The sequence below is a fragment of the Delphinapterus leucas genome, chromosome 15, assembly GCF_059928025.1.
Source record: "Delphinapterus leucas isolate spDelLeu-1000000601 "Yukka" chromosome 15, BTC_Dleu_Yukka2, whole genome shotgun sequence".
NCBI classification, from domain to species: domain Eukaryota; kingdom Metazoa; phylum Chordata; class Mammalia; order Artiodactyla; family Monodontidae; genus Delphinapterus; species Delphinapterus leucas.
In genome coordinates this window covers 24,212,012-24,232,026 of record NC_143143.1, presented here as the reverse complement: position 1 = coordinate 24,232,026, position 20,015 = coordinate 24,212,012, and the positions used below count along the sequence as shown (strand labels likewise).

The window sequence follows — 20,015 nt, the reverse complement described above, 5'->3', positions numbered from 1 at the left end:
TCGATCAATCCGTTCTTTTATTCAGGGCAAAGTTACAAATGGGCCGGAGTCATTGGAAAGATTTTCTACCTCACTGTTCAGAGAAGCCCTTATGAAAGATGTATTGATGGATCCCCTTGCACCAGGATGTTACTGGCCTCAGGAAATAAGTATCTGCTGGCTATCATTCTGCCACAAAAACCCTCTTTCAGGTCAAATTTCCTCTGTGCCCAAGCTCATTTGATTTAAATCATTTCACTGCAAAATATAAATAAAATAGAGATGACTGCTGTAATGAAAAGGAGAAACACCCTGGTGATGTAGTTTTGACTTCCAGAAAATAGGATGTTAAAACTACAGGCTCATATAACTAACAGATTCCCAAGCCCCAGGCACTGGCCCACTTATTTCAGACAGCACAAGTGAGTAACCACCCGAACGTGTACCGCCAAAGAGACCATACTCTCAGGTTCGAGACTCAGCTGTGACTCACTTCATCTGTGTGACCTTGGTCGAGTAACTTTGCCTCTCTGGGCCTTAGACTCTTCCTGTGTATAATGAGGAGGCTGGAATACATGCCTCTAATATCCTTTGGTTTCATGAATGTAGGGACATTCAAGACTTGGAAACTCAAAACTTACCAAAAGGATACGCTTTAGAGGCTGGGAACTGGTGTTCATTTTCCCAGAGGACCCTTGTCTTTGTGAGTGGGTTTGGAGATGGTGTTAGAGGCTAAACATTCGTAACGCCAGCCCCCTCCAAATTCGTATGTCAAAGGCCTAACACCCAATGTGATGGTATTTCGAGGTGGGGCATTTGGGAAGTAATTATGGTTCAGTGAGGTCATGAGGGTGGAGCCCCCAAGATGGGATTTGTGCCTTTGTAAGTAAAAGAAGAGATACCAGCACTCTCTCTCCACTATGTGAGGACACAGTGAGAAGGCTGCCATCTGCAAGCCAGGAAGAGGGCTCTCACCAGCACCTGGCTATGCTGGCACCCTGATCTCACACTCATTAGCCTCCAGAACTGTGAGAAATAAGTGTCTGATGTTTAAGACACCCAGTCTACGGTATTTTGTTATTGCAGCACACATGGGCTAAGACAGATGGATACCTTCAAGTTGTGAGCTTTCAAAGATGTATACAAAGAGGACTTTTTAACAATTCTGTTCATATCCAGTTTTTCAGAAGAGCATCTACCGCATAAAGTGAAACACACGTGTACAGTGGAATTGTATCTTACTTGGGGTTTAGGTTTAAAAGTCAGCAAAAATCCTGTGTGGTCTGAGTTTTTGTTCTACCTTGTATATTCTCTCTCCTCTCTCATTCCTTCTCTCTTTACTTCTCTCACTTTTTTCCTATTCTTTCACTCTTTTTCCCTCCTCAGTGACCTACATTTGAATGCTCTTCATTCGAATACACATATGATGGATCCCCGCCCCGTCTTAGCTCAGGCTACTCCAACAGAATACCATAGACTCAGCGGCTTATAAAGAACAGTCTGGAAGTCTGAGATCAGGGTGCCAACATGGTCAGCTTCCCTTTTCTTGGCTTCAGACAAACAAATTCTCATTGTGTCCTCACGTGGCAGGAACAAGGCAAGAACTCTCTAGGGTCCCTTTTATAATGTCACGAATCCCATTCATGAGAGCTCTACCCTCATGACCTAATCACCTCCCCAAGGCCCCACTTCCTAAGACCATCCCATTGCGAGGTTAGGATTTTAGCTTGAATTTTGGGGGAAACCGGCATACGTAACCTCCTAATAGAAGAACGCTCTTGGTAAGTTACTCAGGCAATGACGCCTGCCTGGAAAGGAGAGTGAAGAACTTTCAGCTGCCCTTTGCTTCTCAGAGGCCCTCGGGGTTGACTTTATAGCTGTTTCCTGGCTCAGGTGTACTTCCCTCTGCGTGTGTCAGGGAAGGGGCTTAACATGGCAGTTTTCCCCAGCTGGAGAGGGCACCCCATCCCCCATAGTTAGCCTTACCCAAGGCCGAAGGAGTGATGGGTGAGTCACAGTCAGTTTAGAAGCAGTGAGTTAACACCCCCGCCCAGGCTCCCCATGGCTGCCCAAGCGTCTGGTCTGCGGGAAGGGGCTCAGCCCACAGGACTGACTGTTTCTCACACGGGCGGGCTCCAGACCTGGCTCTTTTCATCTGGAAATAAAAACTGTCTGGAAGCCACAGCCTAGGGTGTTGCTTTAGTAGAGCAACACCTCATCTGTTCAGCAAAAAGGTATTCTGTATTTTAAATAAATGTTTCAGAGACCAAAAGCTGACCCCTGTAAGTCACACACACACACACACACACACACACACACACACACGGTTTAGTTGACTTGTCCTCACGGAGGATGTGTCACGTCTGTGCTTTATCAAACATGGTCTGAAGAACAAAATGCAGTTTTCTCAATGGCATCATCATTATCATCGTTGATTGTTGTGCTGTGCTGTGGTTTGTGATACCTGAAGGAGTTATGAGGGTGCGACAGAGCTCTCTGCCTGTCCACTGAAGGCCCCTCCCCCCGCACCTACTCCTACTGACTCCGCCCTCTCCTCCCTTCTGCAGCGTCCTTCTCAGTGCGCTTGCTTCTGGGAGGCCGTATTGATCTCCCCTCCCCAGCCTTCCTCTCCTGTCCTCTCGTTCACACTCACGTACACATTCTCATCTGCATGCAGAAGGACAATTTTTTAGAAATCAGAGAAAGTGGTTAGATTAGTAGCCATAGAGTTATACTCACATTGGACACGTGAACTTGAATCCCAATCTGAGAATGAGCTGAGCTCCTGTCCCGGTTGGTCAAGGCCAGGGCATCCTGATGTAGGGAACTGAACGAGCTTCGGAGTCAGCACCTCCCTGTACAACGGGGGTAATGTGCAGGGTCACCGGGTGTGACCGCGGGAGACACTAGGAAGTGTGACTGCAAACATGCACGTGGGCTTTGGGGTCAAGACTTCGTGGCCACCCAGATGCCATGACCCTGCCTTTTCTGGGTCTGTGGCTTTGTTCTCAGTGAGTTTGCCGACCGAGAATCTCTGCAGAAGAATGTCGGAGCCATGACCTCATTACCCCATCCTTTCTTCTGTCTCTGCAAAGTTGGGGGATATGTACACACTTTGATATACTTGTCTTGAGTGCTCTGCAAACATTCTGTGGAAACAGACACCTTCTTACTCAGTTTTACTGGCCAGGTGCAAAGAAGGAACTTGCTCAACTGGCCCTACAATTTCGATGACAACCCATCCAGTTCCCACGACTTTCTGGGGAAAAAAAAAGTCTTACCTGTGGATTTAGTAGGTTTTTGGCAGGTGATTCATTTGGACATAGGCTTACAGCAGGTTTAGGACCAAGAACACATGTCAGCTGTTTCAGAGGAGCTGAGAGGAGTCAGCTGAAATAAAATGTGTTGCAGCCACTGACCGCTCTCCCCTTCCCAGCCCAAATCCCAGTCCCTTATTTCACGCCTCAACTGTCCCGTCCACGTATGGTCCTTCTGTAATCCAAGGAGAGTGAGCCATTGGTCACTGCTTTGGTGAGGGGAGGGGGAACAAAAGACACACTGCCAGATATGCATCTCTGCACCTGAACTTGCACCTGCCCTTTCCTCTGCCTGGAGCCCTGTGCTCCCAAATTCCAGCAGGCCCGCTCCCTCCCCTGTCTTGGGTCGTCTTCTGGGGAGGCCATCCCCACATTGCCACTTTTAAATTGCAAAACTGCCACTGTTCTCTGCCCCTCTGCTCTGCTTTGCTTTTCTTCGTAGCTTTTATTAGCAACTGACCTACTATGTGCTGTCACTGTTTGCTCCCCCATTCCCATGTAAACTCCATGTGAACATGACTTTGTTTTATGAACTATATATATACGTATATACACACCCCCGTGTATGTACACATACATATATGTATTGTTCACATAGATGTTTTGTTCATATATCCTGAGAGTCTGCCACATCATTGGTTTGCAACAAATAAGAATTAACAAATCATGTGTACACATTGATTATAAGACAAGCCTTAATTTCAGAAATGTTAAAATAGGGAAAAAATGTTTGTCTTAAAATCAAGAGAACAAAGTAAAATGTCCTGAAAAATGCCTGGATCACTTAGATCAACTAGTCATACCTATTCCTGGAATCAGGATGAAAACACGGAATGTATTTTAAAGACGTGTTGGAGTGAAATCATTTCTCTTCTTCCAGCCACTGTAATATCAGAAATAAGGAGGATAAAAAAAGTATTGCGGGTGCCTGTGTTCTAGGCTTGTTTCTGAGTACTTCCCATGCATTCTCCCATTTAATCCCCACGATGGCATGCTTATCGTACCAGTTTAATAGAAGGGAAAACTGGGGAGAGAGGGTATCAGAATTTCATTTTTGTTGATTTAAACATTTTTAAATACTCACAAATAAAACGTGAGGTGGGCAGACTTTCTGTGAAGAGCCAGATAGTAAATATTTGGAGCTTTGTGGGCCAGATGGCCTCTGTCACAACTACTCGGCTCTGGCGGTGTAGCTCTAAAGCAGTTGTAGACAGCATGTAAATGAGCAGGTGGGGCAGTGTTCCAATCAGACTTTACAAAAAGCAGCTGGCAGGCCAGACCGGGCCCAGCAGGTAGAGAGCATGCTGACTTCTGAACTAAGTATAATCTTCATGAGGGCAAAGGACCCTTGCCATTTTTTAGTACATCATTGTATCCCGTTTAGGGAACACAGTGCTTTGCACATGGTAGGTCTTGAATGAATGAATGAACCAGGGACCTGTGGTTTCTGCCTGTTGAGACCCCGCGACTAAAGCTCTCTTTTCCTCTTCATACACGTACTTCCCTTTCCTTCCCTTGACCTTCTCTCCGGCCTGCCTCTCCTTCTCACCACTCCAGGCCCAGGAGACCGCTCCCACTTTCCCAGCCTCCCTCAAAAGGCCCCAGGGAGTTGGGTGATGTAGCCCAACGAGTTATTCTGCCAGTAGGGGCTTTTTCTGGAACCTCTCAGAGTTCTGTGTGTGTACTGATTGATCTCTTTACACCCCTTCCTGTCCTAGGGAGGGTGTGTGGCAGTCAACAAAGCAAAATACGATTGCATAAATTAAAATGAGGCCAAAGGAAGGAAACACGATGCTGGGGCCTCAAGTGGGAGTCAGAATTGACTTAAAACACAGGCCACGAAGACCTCGCTTGTGCGGGAACTGGAGATTCGGCTCAGAGCTTTCTGGGCAGCCAGCAGGAAAAGCAAATATACTCCCTTCCACCACTCTGTGTCCAAATAACTGACCCAGATCGTTGCTCGTGGCAGGCGAAGCTGTTCTCAGCGCTCAGGTCAGCTGAAAATGTCTCCAAAGGGACTCACGAGAGGAAACTGTGAGGGCAAAGGAATAGCAGCTCTGAGCCTTCCGCACAGCGGACATGCTGGGAGTTCCTGGCCGTCTGGTACCGCGGTCCCTGGGCTGCTGCTCAGATGGGTGAAGACACATCTGGGTATCTGGGCCTGGGTTGACCCGGCAAACGCCAGAGTGGATTTCAGGGCAGCTTCATAAGCATCTGGACCCTGTGGCCTCCGAGCAGTACTAGAGCATTTAAGTGGAAGCTCTGAGTCAGGGAGACCAGGTGAACATTCTGCCTCTGCTCTTGACCTTTGGCCTAGTCCCATCACTTCTTTGGACCTCAGGCTCATCATCTGAGAAATGGGGCTTGATATCAGCATCCAGCACCCGGATGGAAAGACAGCCCTGTGGCCTCTGCAGCTCTCATTCTGTTTAAGCCTCACAGCCGTGTTGTAAGGTAAATGTCATCCCCATTTGCCTTGTGCTGCTGAGAACTTTAGATCAGGGTTCCTCAACCTTTTTTTCATTAGTATCCTCCCAAGAAGAAAAATTTAATTTAATTTAAATTCTCCCTAGTGAGAGAAATTAAATAATAAGAGATAAGATTGATCATGTAATGTTGAGCTTTGGAGGACCACAAACCATTGTAATAGCTAAGGTTTTTTTCACCACTGCTTTCTCTGAGCCAGTCTTTGCTCCCTTGTGGGGATGATATCACCCCATGAGAATGTGTGTTTTAGAGATATTGCTGCTTCTTAAGAGTCCATTTGATGGACGAAGAAACTGAGGCCCAGAGAGGTAAAATAACCTACCCAAAGTCCCATAGCTAGAGAGAGGGAATTGGAATTCAATCTTAGAGAGTCAGCCGGACTCTAGACTGTGCTTTGAGCCACATGCCAACTAACTGTGCCTCTGTTCTGTGTCCTGCTTTTTTCCCTTCTCTGTATACCTTGTCCACTGCTCTGTTTCAGTTCATATAGAGTCACCTTGTTCTTTTTGTTGCCGCGTAATTTTCCATTTGCATCAGCGTAGCCTGTTATTCATCCAGGCCACAGCTGATGAAGATTGCGGTTATTTCCAGTCTCTGGCAACTACAAACTCAGCTGTAACAATCCTCCCTGCGTATATGTCATTTTACTTAAGTGCAAGCAGCCCTGAAGGTTAAATTCCTCGAAATGGAATCGCTGCACACTTGCTAAAAGATAGCATTTTGGATGGGAGTGTGGAAACTGTTGAAATTCTTACCGAGCCATCCAAAGTGGACTTGGACGACTTTCTCAACTTCTAAGGTACTGTTTTGACCCCCTCATTCCGCCTGACCTGGTTATTGATTTAGATATGGGCTCCCCACCCCTGCCACCTTTTATGCATTTGGTCACTGGATTGTCCTTGTGTCATCTGGTATTTCCCTACGAGGCTTTGCACAGTTATTTTTGAACTTCAATTCTCATTTCATTAAAAGAAAGCCTGGGCAGCCAGCTTTTATTCCTGCCACCTGGGTACGTGCTTTGAAGAGGGCTTAGAAGGAGGCAGCACATGGCTTCTCCCAGGTCTTGATGCCTCTCGGGTTGGGGGCAAAGCAAAATCCTTCCCGTGTTGCTAGTCCTTTTGAAACTTTCTCTAAGAGCAAAGTCTCAGTCTGCAGACTTTCCTTGACCTTCACTTATTTGGGATAGGGCTGTCCTTTGGCAGTCAGGGAAATCCAGCATGAGTGGTCCTGCTTCAGTATCTGCAGGGGGCAAATTAAAATCGCTTCTCCTAGACCTTAGTGGTAGAGTTTCTATGGCTGAGTCAAGACTAAGTCGACCCCCATATACTGTGATCTCAGTTAGAAAACCATGAGGTGGAAAGGGGACTGGAAAGGGGACTGGAAGCTCATGGAAGGTGCCTTCAGCCGCTCTCTGCAGCAGCGTGGGCTGTGATTAAAGCCTGTGCACTATTAAAATCATCTGAGTAATTAAACCTAAGGGTGTCTGGCAGTGGTTTGTTCTGTTAAGTTCCATGAGGAAGACTGGTTAACGGGATGGGAAGGCATGAATAGTATTTGGTACAAATAGAATCTTGCAGCCTACTTTGGTTGTGAAGTCTGGCTGTTGCTTACTGCCACCCCACTCCCATTCTGTAAACTTCCTCCGACTCAGCTTGGCTGATTAAACATAGCAGCCAAGTTGAAAATTGGACGTAGCTGGATTCCACGGTGGGTGGTGGTGGGGTTAACCAGGGGGAGGTTCTTGGAGGAGATGTCTTCTGAGCAGTTGCATGAGGAGTGAACCATGAGAATATTTAGGGGGAGATTTTTACCAGGTATAGAAAACAGCAAGTGCAAAGGCCCTGAGGTTGGTTACAGCATTTGCCTTGGGAAGCACGAGTGTAAGGTCTGCAAAGAGCACCACAGGAGGTCAGAGCTGAAGGCTATTCAGTGAAGCCCATACCCTGTCAGATGAAGACTGAGGCCAGAGCAGGGGTAGCTGACTGTCCCCAAATCATACAGCTGCTGGTGGAACAGTTTTTCAGGACTACTGACTCCCATCCTCACACTTTGAGGGGCCTCACGTGTCATGTCAACCAACATGGCTCAACTCCCAACATCTCCATTCACCAGCTATGTGGCTTAAATTACTTCACTTCCTCTGAAGTGACCTCAGCTGCCTCATCTGTGAAATGGGAATAATGAGAGTAGTTACCGTCAGGCTCACTGTGAGGATTAAGTAACACATGGGCTCAGTGTGTGATGTGCAGTAGCTTAGTCTGTAGTGAATCTTAGGGCCCCAAACTTCTTGGTACTGAATATACCACCCCCTGCCAGCCTACTCCCTCACCCCCAGGGATGATACCCATCCTTCCTTACGTGGCTGTCACCTGACCCAAACCACATTTGCGTTTGTTTGGACTTTTCTTTGGGGGCTCTGTTTTCCCGATGAAGACTTCTGGCAAGTGGAGCAGTGAGGGATGTGCTTCGGTTTCCTCCTCTGTGAAAGGGAGCTGTGATTCTCGTAGCTGGCTCTCAGGTGTGTTACAAGGACCTGGCCTGGCAGCACACGTGGGAAGTTCTGTGTGCTCTGCCTATGGTAGTGTCACTAACAGAACATGGAGAAAAGGAGATTCCACTCCCTGGTCAAGATGTGGTTTAATCCCTCTAAATCACAGCACTCTCGTATTAAAATGGGACACCCAATACCACGTTGGGTTGTTATGAGAATTTAACAAGCTAATAAGTCTAAACATTTAGCCCAGCATCCAGTGCCCTAGAATCAGTAAATATGACTTCTCTCTTCTCCATTCCTTCCCTTCCTGGCCAAAGTGATTTCCAAGGGTAATTCCTGGTTGTTGCTGTTTGGCTCCATTTTACAGATGAGGAAACTGAGACTCAAAGAGGTTAGACTATTTAACACAGCCAGGAAGTGAAGGAGCCAGGATTTGAACCCTGATGGTTTGACTCCAGCCTGGAGAGCCTTCCCCTGCCCTCTCCCATCTCGAAGCTCCCTCTGGATTCTTGCTGCTTTGATTTGATTTACCCGTGAGCTGACAGAAGAAGGCTGGACCTTAGTAACTCATCTGTCCTTGTGTCTTTGGTCTGGGCTAAAGGGTCAGCCTGGCTTTGGAGAAGCCACCCCCATTTGGCCCTGGGCTCTGGGCTTCTGGCCCCAGCTGACCTCATCCCCAGCGATCCCCACTGACATTTGTCTCAGATCCACCTCACAGTTTTATTTTCAGAGTTTCTTAGATGTCTTGCACATCTAGTTCCTCGTCCCATGGGACCATGGCTAATTAGCCTTTGATTATTCACCAACAGAGGCAGGAACGGAGACTCGAGTCCTCCGTGCTTTAATCACCCACATGAAACTCAGGCAAGACTCTAGGTATCTGGAAGTGGCTCGGCCAGGATTTGAAGATCAGAGGTGAAAACACAAGAAATCACCAGGGAAGCCCCTGCCTTCAGTCTTCACATGGGGAGAACCAAACATTGATCTGCTCTCCTCTGGGGCCCCCTCACAGCCCCGGGTCCCAGTAATCATGTTTGTTATTGTTGATTTTTGCTTTTTTCACTTGGGAAGCTCCTGGCCACCTCCATGTCCCCGCAGCCAGCTTTCCAAGAAGTTCCTTCTGTTGTCACCAGACCAGAGGACAGCTGGCCTCCTTTTAGGCTGCACATAAAGTAGGACATTTCCAAACCAGGAGTTCCACTGTGTGCTTTTGGCAAGAAGAAAGGTCCCTTTTCTTTCATTTTGACTCTATTAATAGGAGAAAGGGTTCTAAAGAAGATGGAACACACCTCCCTACTTACGATTTGTGTTATCGTTGGTGCAGGTGTAGGGTTGTTCATTCATTCAACAAATAATCTCAACTCACTCAAGCCAAAGTCCTTACAGTGATCTGGATTTGCACTTGGTGACTTACTGGGCTGGATAATTATTTGCTGGGCTGTCCTGTGCAGTGTAGGAGCTTAGCACATTCCATGGCCTCTACCCACTAGAATGCCAGGACCCTCCATCCCCAGCTGTGTCAACCAAAGATGTCTCCAGACATGCAAGATGTCCCATGAGGGGTGAAACTGCCCCCATGAGAACCAGGGTTCTAGAAGGCTTTGTATGATCTAGCCCCCATTCCCCCTCTCTGACTTAATCTCCTACTTTTCATTCTTTTACTTTCTCCATTCCAGCCACATTGGCCTCCTTGCCGGTCCTTACTGGCAAGGTGAGCTCTGCCGGGCACACTGTCACCTCAGGGCCTTTGCACTGCAGTTCTGTCTTCCTGAAACATTTTTCCCCTAGTTATCTACACAGCCTGCTCACTTATTTGAGCCTCTGCACAAATCCTACCCTCTCAGTTCAAAGCCTACCTTGAATATTCTTTTAAAAGTTGCATCCCTCTCAGCCTCCTAACCCCCCTTTCTCCTGCTCTCTTCTCCCCTCCTCCCCCCATTATTTGTACATATTATTATTATTTATTGTCTGTCTCCCTATGCTAGAATAAAGTTCCATGAAGGCAAGAGTTTTGTCTGCATTGTTCACCGATGCCTCCCAAGCCCTTGGATAAGCCCTTCTTTTGTGATAGATTTCTACTGTGCCTGCTGTGTACATGCACCAGGCGTCATCTGGACACTGGGAAGATAATGGTGAGCACGGCAGATCAGGGTCCTGCCCGGACAGAGGTCAGAACGGTCATCACGCAGATCCCAGTTGCCCAGAGCTGGAAGATTAAGTTTTGTCCCCGGTGCCACAGGAAAAAGGAGCGTGACAATTCCTGGGCTGGGCAGTTAGAAGTCAGGGCCCTCCCCCGGGGCAGCAGGGAGCAGGGCTGAGTTTGGGGAGAAGGGCCTTTCTCCCCGCCAGGTCTCCCCACTTGGCAGGGCAGGGCCCTGGCCCCTGAGATTCCCCACAGCCAGCCTCCTGCGGGCCCCATTGATATTCAGGACGCCCCTTGCTCTGAATAAACATTTCCCTGTCATCCAGCCTTAGGCAGCAGCTCTTGCCTGTGGCCTGAGAGTGTGGGAAAGGCGATAAACATAGTGTTTAGTTACCCGCACTTCGCTTATTTTGTACTTTCCAGCAGTAACACGTCTTCTGACAGGTCGGGCCCGCAAGCTCATCATTTCTCCCTGGCGTTGAGCAGCCTTGAGACAGCCTCCCAGGTGCCCCGTTGTCTGGCATGCGTCTTCAGCTGTCAGGGACACCGGCCAGATGGACCCAGCCCTGGCAGCCAGGTTTTCCAGAAACCTCCCCTTCCGTCCCCCGTCTTTGTCAGCAACCCCTAAGGAATAGGACAGAAGCAAATTTGGAGGCTGTGCTGAGCAGAAGAACCCATGCAGGGAAACTGTCCTGACCCTTGTAGATGCTCCTGCCTCCAGCCACAAGGCTGCTTTGGGGACTCCTAATGACACTGGCCGAAACATATTCTCTCCTTTAACTTTCTCCACCAGTTGGTAGCTGTGTTTGCCCCCATTTTACAGATGAGAGGACAGCGAGGTGTAGAGACGTGAAGTGACCAGCTCAAGATCACACTGGGTGCGGGCAGTAGAAGGTGGAGCCAGGATCCCACGCTCTCCTTTCCGAGCCCAGCCCCGTCCTGGCCCCGCCCTGCCCTCTGCCCTTCCCCCAGGGCTCTCCAGGGTTTCTCGCCTGCAGCTGCCTTTTGATGCCCTTTCTGAATAGCAAACCGTAGTCACTAATGTCGACTCTTCAGAGAGAGATTCTTTTTCCACTTAAAATCTTTAAGTTAGAACCCTCCGGCCTCTGGTTTGGGAGTAAATACATGGCTTTACACCTCTAAAGTGTCACATTATTTAATTGGTACAACTATCCCAAGGGAACCACAGTGGCTTTGCTAAGTGGAGGTTACACTAGGGAGATGCTGGCAGGTCAACAGAATGAGAGATTAAAGAGCAGTTGTTGGGTATTAAACAGAGGTTTCTGGAGCTGTCTGACGGCATTAAAGTCCGGGATGGCTGGATACCTGTCCCGCCCATCACCCATCCTCCCTCCTGGTTTCCTAGGATCTCTGGACGTCAGCTAGAGTAGCAGACAGGGAATCATCTTCCCTGTGTCCTAGCGCAGCGTTCTCCTAAAAGGGCTGCTCTGGTGCACAGGGCTTGGAGGGTGGAAAGGCATTCTCTGCTCTCCTTCGCTTGCAGCTGCAGATCTGAATTTTGGCCCTGGAATGCTCCCACGTGGTCAGCGAGCCCAACTCAGTTTATGGTTCGATCGCATGGAGCCAGCAGAGCAGTGTCCGCCAGAGGCTGGTCCCTGCCTCTCCCATGTGGTGCCCCACGTGGCCCTCTCAGTGCTCGGGGCTGAGATCAGTTGGATGGGCCTTACATCCTTTCACCAGAGGGACTGGGTAGGGCATGGAGAGAAGTGGGGAGCAGGCACCTTATCCCCAGGTGCCTCACTTTGTACAGAAAAGGGTTTCAGAAAATCTGTGTGGCCCATAGATATGACATCTGCCCAAACGTTCATTTTTTCATTCACCTCTGCTTTAAAGTAAGAGATTTCTCTACTTCACTTCTGATTGCTATTCTGGTGGCGCAGTCTCCTACCAAAGAGGTTTTAGACTTCTCCTTTATCACCAGTTTGTTCATGTGACGCTCAGTAAATAAACACTTGACTGTACCAGGGGTGAAGGGATGTGAGCCGGCCAGCTCATCTGAGCTTTTCTGTAGAGCCGTGCAGCAGATCCTTCCAAATCAGCTCAGCAGATACGGAGACAAAACTAACGCACAGGAAACGCAATACAATCAGAGCTGGTGACACTGAAAAATGAGGGGTGACAGAGTCTCCTTTTTTTGAAAAAATGAGGACTCCCAGAAGCAAATAACCAGCTTTGTTTCTCTCTTTGCAGTGCTTACTAGGAAGCTCAGAGACAGAATTCATACCTCTCACAAGTGCCCAGGACTTGTGGTAATTTTCTGGATGCTTACCAAGTTCCTGGTGGCAAATTAAGTTTCCTGTTTCTTGATTCCCTTGCTTACTTCCCCCTACGTCCTGTGTTTTGTCTGTAATCTTTGGTCAGTGGAATAGTGTGTTTTGCTTAAGCCTTTTATTAACATGGAAGAGCAGGGGTAAATAGATATCGAGATAAAAATACAATTTGCGGCTATATCTTTTGCGTGCGTATGCCTTTTATTTAAGCATGCTTTGCCCCCCTGCACCCCTTTTCAGTATATTCTGAATGTGAGGCACTCAGAAGGGTATTTTGGTCTTCAGAGGTCTAGGAAAGCACAGTTCAGAGGGCTCACAGGATTCCTGGCCTTGGAGTGTGTAGAGGCTGTGCAAGGTGGGCACTCCCCCCACCCCGCCCCCAGCCCCCAGCCAAATCCACACCCCTTTATCGACTCTGGGCTGGAAGCCCAGGATGTGTGGTCCATTCTTGACTGTGCCACTAACGGGCTGGTGACTGTGGGCAGGCTTTTTTCCCTTCCCTGGGCCTCAGTTTCCACATCTCTGTAGTGGGAAATAATTACCCCTACCTGCTGACCTCATAGGTCCCATATCTTACATGCTGCTCATCAAATGCAAGTCCTTTTAAAACAAGACAGTTGGCAGGTGGCCCAAGGATGGTCGGGATTTAGTGGGAGATCCAGAGGTGTTGATAAACACCTGGACACTGTCACCACCCACACAAATATGACCCTTTGCTAAGTCAGTTATTTCGTCTTGATTAAGAGAAGTCTCTGAAGTCAGACAAGCTAGCTGTGAATCTCAGCTCTGTCGTTCGCTAGCTGTGGACCTTGGGTCTTGGTCTCGGTTTCTCTATCTGTATAACTGAGATAATTATGTACAAAGTGGTTAACACAGCTTCTAGCACAGAGCAAGCATACGTCATTGAGAGCCATTGACAAGTACATGCTTGTGGCTGGCTTTGGGCTCTTCGTTGAGTGGATCATACTAATTAGGGTGCCCCAACTACAGTAGAGGGTTCTGGACATGGAATGCACACATAGCTCCACGTACTTGAGGACCCTGTTCTGTGAGGCATCCCTTTTCTCTTTGCCCTTGGCCATCGTGGTAATGATGGCTCCAGAAACAGCTCACTCATTGCCAGGTCCTGGGACCAAGGGCGGCTGTTCTTGGAAATTGAATTTAACCATAATGAAAAATGAGATGGGTCTTCCTCTGCCTTCCTAGTCTTAGGACTTTAAAACTTAAGTCAGTCCAGATAGACATCGTTATGTTTACTTAGAAGGTTAAAAATTCTGGAAAGTTTGACACTAACCCTGACTAACCTTGGATGAAATTTTCAAGACGTGGCTCTCAGCTTCTAAGTTGGATGAGCTCCTTTGCTAAACTCTTAAGTCTACTTTTTTTTTTTCCCAATTGAAGGAAAAAAATAGCCAAGCTCAGAGTTCACTTTAATTGCCAACAAGGTTCTGTGTTTTAAGTAGGGCAGCTAAGAAGTGAAAAGGGCTCAAGAAAGAGGTGGAAAAACTGAAATCTGTTATAACATTTTATTTTCTGGATGAGATGTCTATCCATAAAACTGAAAATCACTGAGATTTCATTTGTTCCAACCCCAGTTTTTATTCTCTGCAAGAAGTTGTCATCACATGCCTTGTCTGCTTCTTAGAGAGAGGTTGCCCCAGAGACCGGGTGTGTGGAGCGATGAAAAAGCTCTCAGAATTACTTCTGTATCACTCTGGATTTTTGAGGGGGGGGGAGGGGGGACTTTTTTGGAGTGAGTCAAATTTCTGCAGCTACAGATCTGAAACTTTTTCTTGAAATGTTCTGAACAGGAGTAATTTGCATTCCCAACTGTCACGGTGATGATGTTGGGTCTTGGATTTAGAATATAATCATAACTTTTTAAAGTTCCCATACCTGGGGAATCCAGAGAGCTATCAACCTAACATTAGGAAAACATATCAGTCAAATTGATTTTTGGAAATGACAGAGATTTGCAAAATTAGGGAGTGGAGTTACACACATGCTGGGAAAACAAAGCCACTGAGTTTGGAGTTAGTTGTCACATGTCGTGGAGTAGAATATAAAAATGGCGGAATATAATGAGGGGTTTTACATGGAAATCCTAGAGAAAAGGAAGAAGTGAAATTACAGGGAAAAGAAAGGGAAGAAAGGGTGGTACGAACAGTGGTGGTGTAGGGAAGTGACCTACAGCTCATGGGCCAAATCTGGCCCTCCATTTGTTTTTGTAACTAAAGTTTTATTGGAACACAGCCATGCCCACTTGTTTGCATATGGATTATGATTGCTTTGGCTCTGTAATGGCAGAGTTGAGTAGTTGCCGCAGAGACTGTATGGCCTACAAAACCTAAAATAGTTACTAGCTGGCCTTTTACAGAAATAGTTTGTTGACCCCTGTGGTCTAGATGGTCTAGATCATCATGGATAAAAACTCTGACAATGGTGCAGAATCCCTGCTCCATCACTTATTGGCTGCATGACCTTAGAAAGTATCTTCATGTCTCCAAGTCTGTTTCTTTTTCTGTATAATGCTCATTATTATCATTGGGGTGATTGAACAAAGCACTCCAAACTCGGTATTATAAAACTGTAAGTGTTTTTGCTATTAGTTACTGCTTACAGGTCTTTGGGTCAGCTAGATAGATGGTTCTTCTGGTCTCTGCAGTGGCTCCTCTGATCTTGGCGGGCTCTCACGTCTGGGGATCGACTCGCTATGGGCTGCTCTAGGATTGTCTCGTCCGGGAAATGCGGACTCTCCTCCATGTGGTCTCTCATCCTCCAGCAAAGGAGCCTGGGCCTGTCCTTATGGCAGTGACAGGGTTCCAAGAGAGAGTGCAGGAAGTGTGCAAGGCTTCCTGAAGCCAGACTTAGAACTGGAACAGGGTCACTTCCACCACATTCTTTTGGCCAAAGCAAGCTCCAGGCAGCCCCATATTTAAGATGTGGGGAAACAGATTCCAGTCCGTGATGGCAGGACATGCAGAGTCACCTCGCCCCGGGCGGGGATACAGCAGACTGTGGCTTGGGGCCATCAGTGCAGTGGGTCTACTCTACTCCTAATAAGACAAGCCCCAGTAGGAGCAAAAGAGTCATGACCATGACTGACAAGTAGGAGGCAGGTAAGAAATCCCAGCTGCTGCAGGAGTGAGGCTGCACACCTAGGGTGGTACTCCAAGGGTGTGGCTGCGATGGGTGTATCTCGTGGCCTCCCTGCTTGGGCAGGGCATCATGCTTATATTGGGGAAGGGCAGGTAACTGCTACAGGTCCACGATTGAACAAGTGCACTGAATATTGCACCTGGCACCTGTTAAGCTCCCATTTAGTGTTAGTCTTTGTTAATAAGTGATTGATAAACTTGATATCTTGTTATTATTTCTACTACTCGTCAGAAGTACCAGGCTCTCCCTTCCACACAGACTTGGGGTTGGTGTCTCTGTTTTTCTTCTTCAGATGCCCAGTCTCTCTCTCTCTCCCTACCTCTCACCTCTCTCCCTTTATCCCCCTCTGTCTCTCATTCCCTCTTTCTCTCTCTCTTACCCTCTCCCTCTTCCTCATTTAGCTTCTCTCGTGGCGACATTTAGCAGAGAGCCGTTGTGCTTTATCTCTGGGAGCCCAGGCCAGTGCGCCTTTAATGCAAAGTGACATCTGCTCTGAGTCCAGGGCCCTGGGAGTGCTCCCTGGTCACAAGCGCTTTGGGCTGCAGAAGCCTCAAGCAGAGCAGAGTCCCAGGAATGGCCAAATTGTAGCTGGACAGTGTAGATCAGGAAGGGTCACTGTGCAAAGTGGCTGCCTGATTGAGGTGGGGAGATAGCGCCACCGAGGTACCCACTGCAAGAATTCGACAATTGTCTTGCAGTGGAGAGTCACCGTCTATGAGCCCAGAGTCTCTCTGAGACTGTGATGAAGTTGTCACAGCTCCTGGGGATGGAAGGGGTCTGTTCTGGAAGGATCTCTCTCGACCAGTACACCTTGACTGAGCTTTTGCCCACTTAAGGATACTGGACTGGGCATTTTCTGAGCATCCTTGGATAGGATCGAATCTAGAATTGCGTTAGAAAAGAGGAGTGTGGTGTCTGAGGTGGGTGATGGAACACCTATAGTGATTAAAAGCCAGATGCCAGTCGGACCTGGGTTGGAATCTCAGGTCTGCCATTTATCTGCTGGGTCGCTACTTCTGTGTACAGTTGTCCAGGATGTACACTGCACAAGGGAACAAGTTGGAGCTAAAATTCAACTTGCAGTTTAGTCAGCAAGGCGTGCACCTAAACTCAGCACTAAAGTTGCCCAGAGTAAGGGACAATTCCTGTTAATAATTCTTACAGAACTGCAGTTTGAGAGAGCAACAGTCTGGGCTGGGTCGCGTTGGGAGAGTTCAACCTCTCTAAACCTCAGTTTCCTCATCTATAAAGCAGAGATGAAAATAGTACCAGATCATGAGTTTGTTGATCACATCAAGTATTTGTAAAATGCTTGGAATAGTAAAAAGGCCCAATCAATAATGGTTACCCCTACTGGTTAAGAGGGCAGATGACCTGAGTTCAAATTCTGTTCTGCCACTTGCTAGCTGTGAAACCTTGGGCAAGTTACTTAAATGCTCTCGTTTATTCATCTTTTAAAATGGGGTGATAATAATATTACCTTCCCATGGGGTCATGGTGAGAATTAAACGAGTCAGTATCTATAAAGTGCTGATTTAGTTAGCGCATAAGTATCAGCCACGCAAGCCAGTTTTAGTGCTGTTATGACCAAGGATCCATGTGGGTAACAAGTCAGTCTGGGCTAGAGCATTCGCCATGAATAAGCAGCCGTGGATAATTGAAGGTGAGTGGTTTGGGATGCAAGAAACAGCAGCTTGTATGTTGGCAAGCCGATGGGCATTTCCACTGTTCCACCAGGAGAGGGAAGAGATTCTCTGACGTAGTAGTTCTAATTTTCCATCTGCCATCCTGTTTCCTGATGCTCTAGCCGGTACCACACGCTACTACCCACCCATAACCCGCTCTCGGTCCACCCTTTCAGGTTCAGAGTAGTGTTGAAGGGGCTTGATTTATGGGCTTCAGTGAGCCTGGTTCATATCCCCGGTCCTACCGATTACTAGCTGTGTGACCTTAGGCAAGTTTCTTAGCCATCTTAACCCTCAGTTTCTTTGCTATAAAATGGGAATAATAAGAGGTCGCAGGTTTACTGTGAGGGCAAGTCAGGTGTCTAGCACATGTGGGGAGGCACATGGGCTCAGCCTCATATGTTAGCTGCTGCTGGTGTTATTGTTGGCATAACTTGCACACACGTGCACACACATACACGCAGCAGGTTTGGGGCTAGACCTTTGGGGGTTATACACATAAGTAAGATCTGCTTCTCGGAAGTACGTATTTGGATGGAGGTTACACCTATGCTAACCAGTGACCCGCATGCAGTGTGGAGGTGAGAACAGAGTTTTGTAGGTGCAGAGGAGGAGAAGCGTGTCTGGTGAGCACAGGGCTGTAAAACAGAGGGGAGACGGAAAGCAGGAGTCCTTTGAATGCTAGCTTGTGGGTGAACGACCTTCTCAGCCAAGGCGACAGCAGAGAGGAGCCCTTCCAGGCGGCGGTGGGATGTGCAGCTGGGCTTGAATGCTGATTCTTGGTTCTGGGCATGAACACACAGTAGCCACTGCATTCCAGCAGGGAGGCACCTCCCGCTCTGAGCCCGTGATTGGGTAGGGGCTGCCCCAGGTCACCAGGGATCAGAGCCCCAGATCTGGTGGGAAATGACAGAATCATTAATTCTGCCACCGACTCACCAGAAGGTTGCCACTAGGGACCTCCTGAGAATAGGTCAGATACAGCCCCTCCAGGACAGGTAGCCAGGGCTTCTGGGGGGCTTCAAATTAATCAGCGCTACCCTGGTACTTGAGACTCATTAGAATTGTGATTTAGGCCCATTTACCGGCGTGAGATCACAACGGGGTGCTGGGTGATTATGGTCACCCAAGCTTGCAGCCGAAGACTATTAACTAAATTGCCATCACTTCCAGTTTTACTCGTGCCTGTCCCCAGCTGTCCCTGACAACACCCCAGAGTCGGGGAAAGGCCAGAGCAGCACGCAGGAAATGTGCTCTCACCATCATGGACTTGGTGGGGCTGCCTGCACCTTTGTCCCCCCTCCTCTGTCCTCTGCCTGCGTCTGTGAGCGGTGAGTGAAAGGGCCCCTCCGCGCACCAGCTAGAGGGACCTCTGTGAAACATAAGTCTGACCATGGCACGTTCTCCTGCTTGAAGAGCCTGGTGTCTTCCCAAGGCCTTATCATGAGATCTGGAGTCCTTCTAGGTGGACAGCAAGGCCCAGCCCCATCAGACCCCTCCCTTCCTCAGCTGTTGCGCCTCGGACCCTGTGTCCCCATCACAGCCCCACCGGCCTCTTTCTGCTGCCTACATAGGCTCATTTCTGCCTCGGGAACTTTGCTGTTCTGTTCCCGCTGCCTGGCGCCTCTCGCCCAGAATCTTCTCGTGTCGGCTTCTTCCTGACATCAGGCCCAAATGCCACCTCTTCGGAAACGTCTTCCCTGACGCTCATCTGTCATTCCCCACCTCTCTCCTGCCGTCTTCCTTTAAAGGACTCAGCGCGATATCACATCATATTTTACAACCATTTGTTGCTCTGTTATCTCTCTGACTGTAGAATGTAAGTTCCATGGATCTATTTTGTTCACTCCCCAGCACCCAGAGCACTAGGTATTGCTTAGCAGGTGCTCAAATATTGGAGGGATGAATGAATGAAGAAGAAGTGGTAGTAACAATAGATAGAATAGTAGTAGTAATAATAATAATAACGATCGATAGCTACTACTCTTCAAGTGCATGCCATGTGTCTGTCGCCAGGCTAAGCACTTTACCTACATTTTCTCGTCTGATCTTCACGACAAGCCAATTGAGGTTGGTGCTATTTCCTCCCGTTTTACAAATGAGGAAACTGAGGCTTGGAGATGTTAGCAGTAACTCGCCTAAGATCACCCAGCTTGTAAGGGGTGATGCTGAGATTCAGTTCCGTTCTTAACCCCTGCTCTGTGTTGATCTGGAATAGTGAAGACAGGGGGCCGTGCCCTCTGTGCTCCTTTCCTGGCTGAAGGGCTCAGGGGGGCTTATTGCTGTCGACAGAATCACAGCTGGCTCCATCAGACAGTGAAGTTGGTGAGACTCTGTCTTGAAAGTTAAAGTGGTTTTCAAGTGGAAAAATACTGCCTACAGCCACCACCATCAAACCCCACCCCCCTTGGAATGGTGGTGATGGGGTTGTGTGTCTGACCCAGGACACACGAAGGACCC

At 48.1% G+C, this 20,015-nt stretch overlaps 1 protein-coding gene across 4 annotated transcripts in view; it reads left to right on the top strand.

Annotated features, from left to right (window-relative positions):
* XYLT1 (xylosyltransferase 1) overlaps positions 1-20,015 on the top strand; it is a 302,171-nt gene that overhangs the window by 127,977 nt on the left and 154,179 nt on the right. Inside the window, exon 1 of one of the 4 annotated variants that reach the window (XM_089896098.1) lies at positions 1,279-6,582. The exons of the other annotated variants lie outside the window; for them this stretch is intronic. Coding sequence (XP_089752224.1) covers positions 6,508-6,582 — 75 coding nt within the window. The 5' untranslated portion in view covers positions 1,279-6,507. Of the gene's footprint in view, positions 1-1,278; positions 6,583-20,015 lie in introns of those variants that run through there. 4 annotated transcript variants of the gene reach the window in all.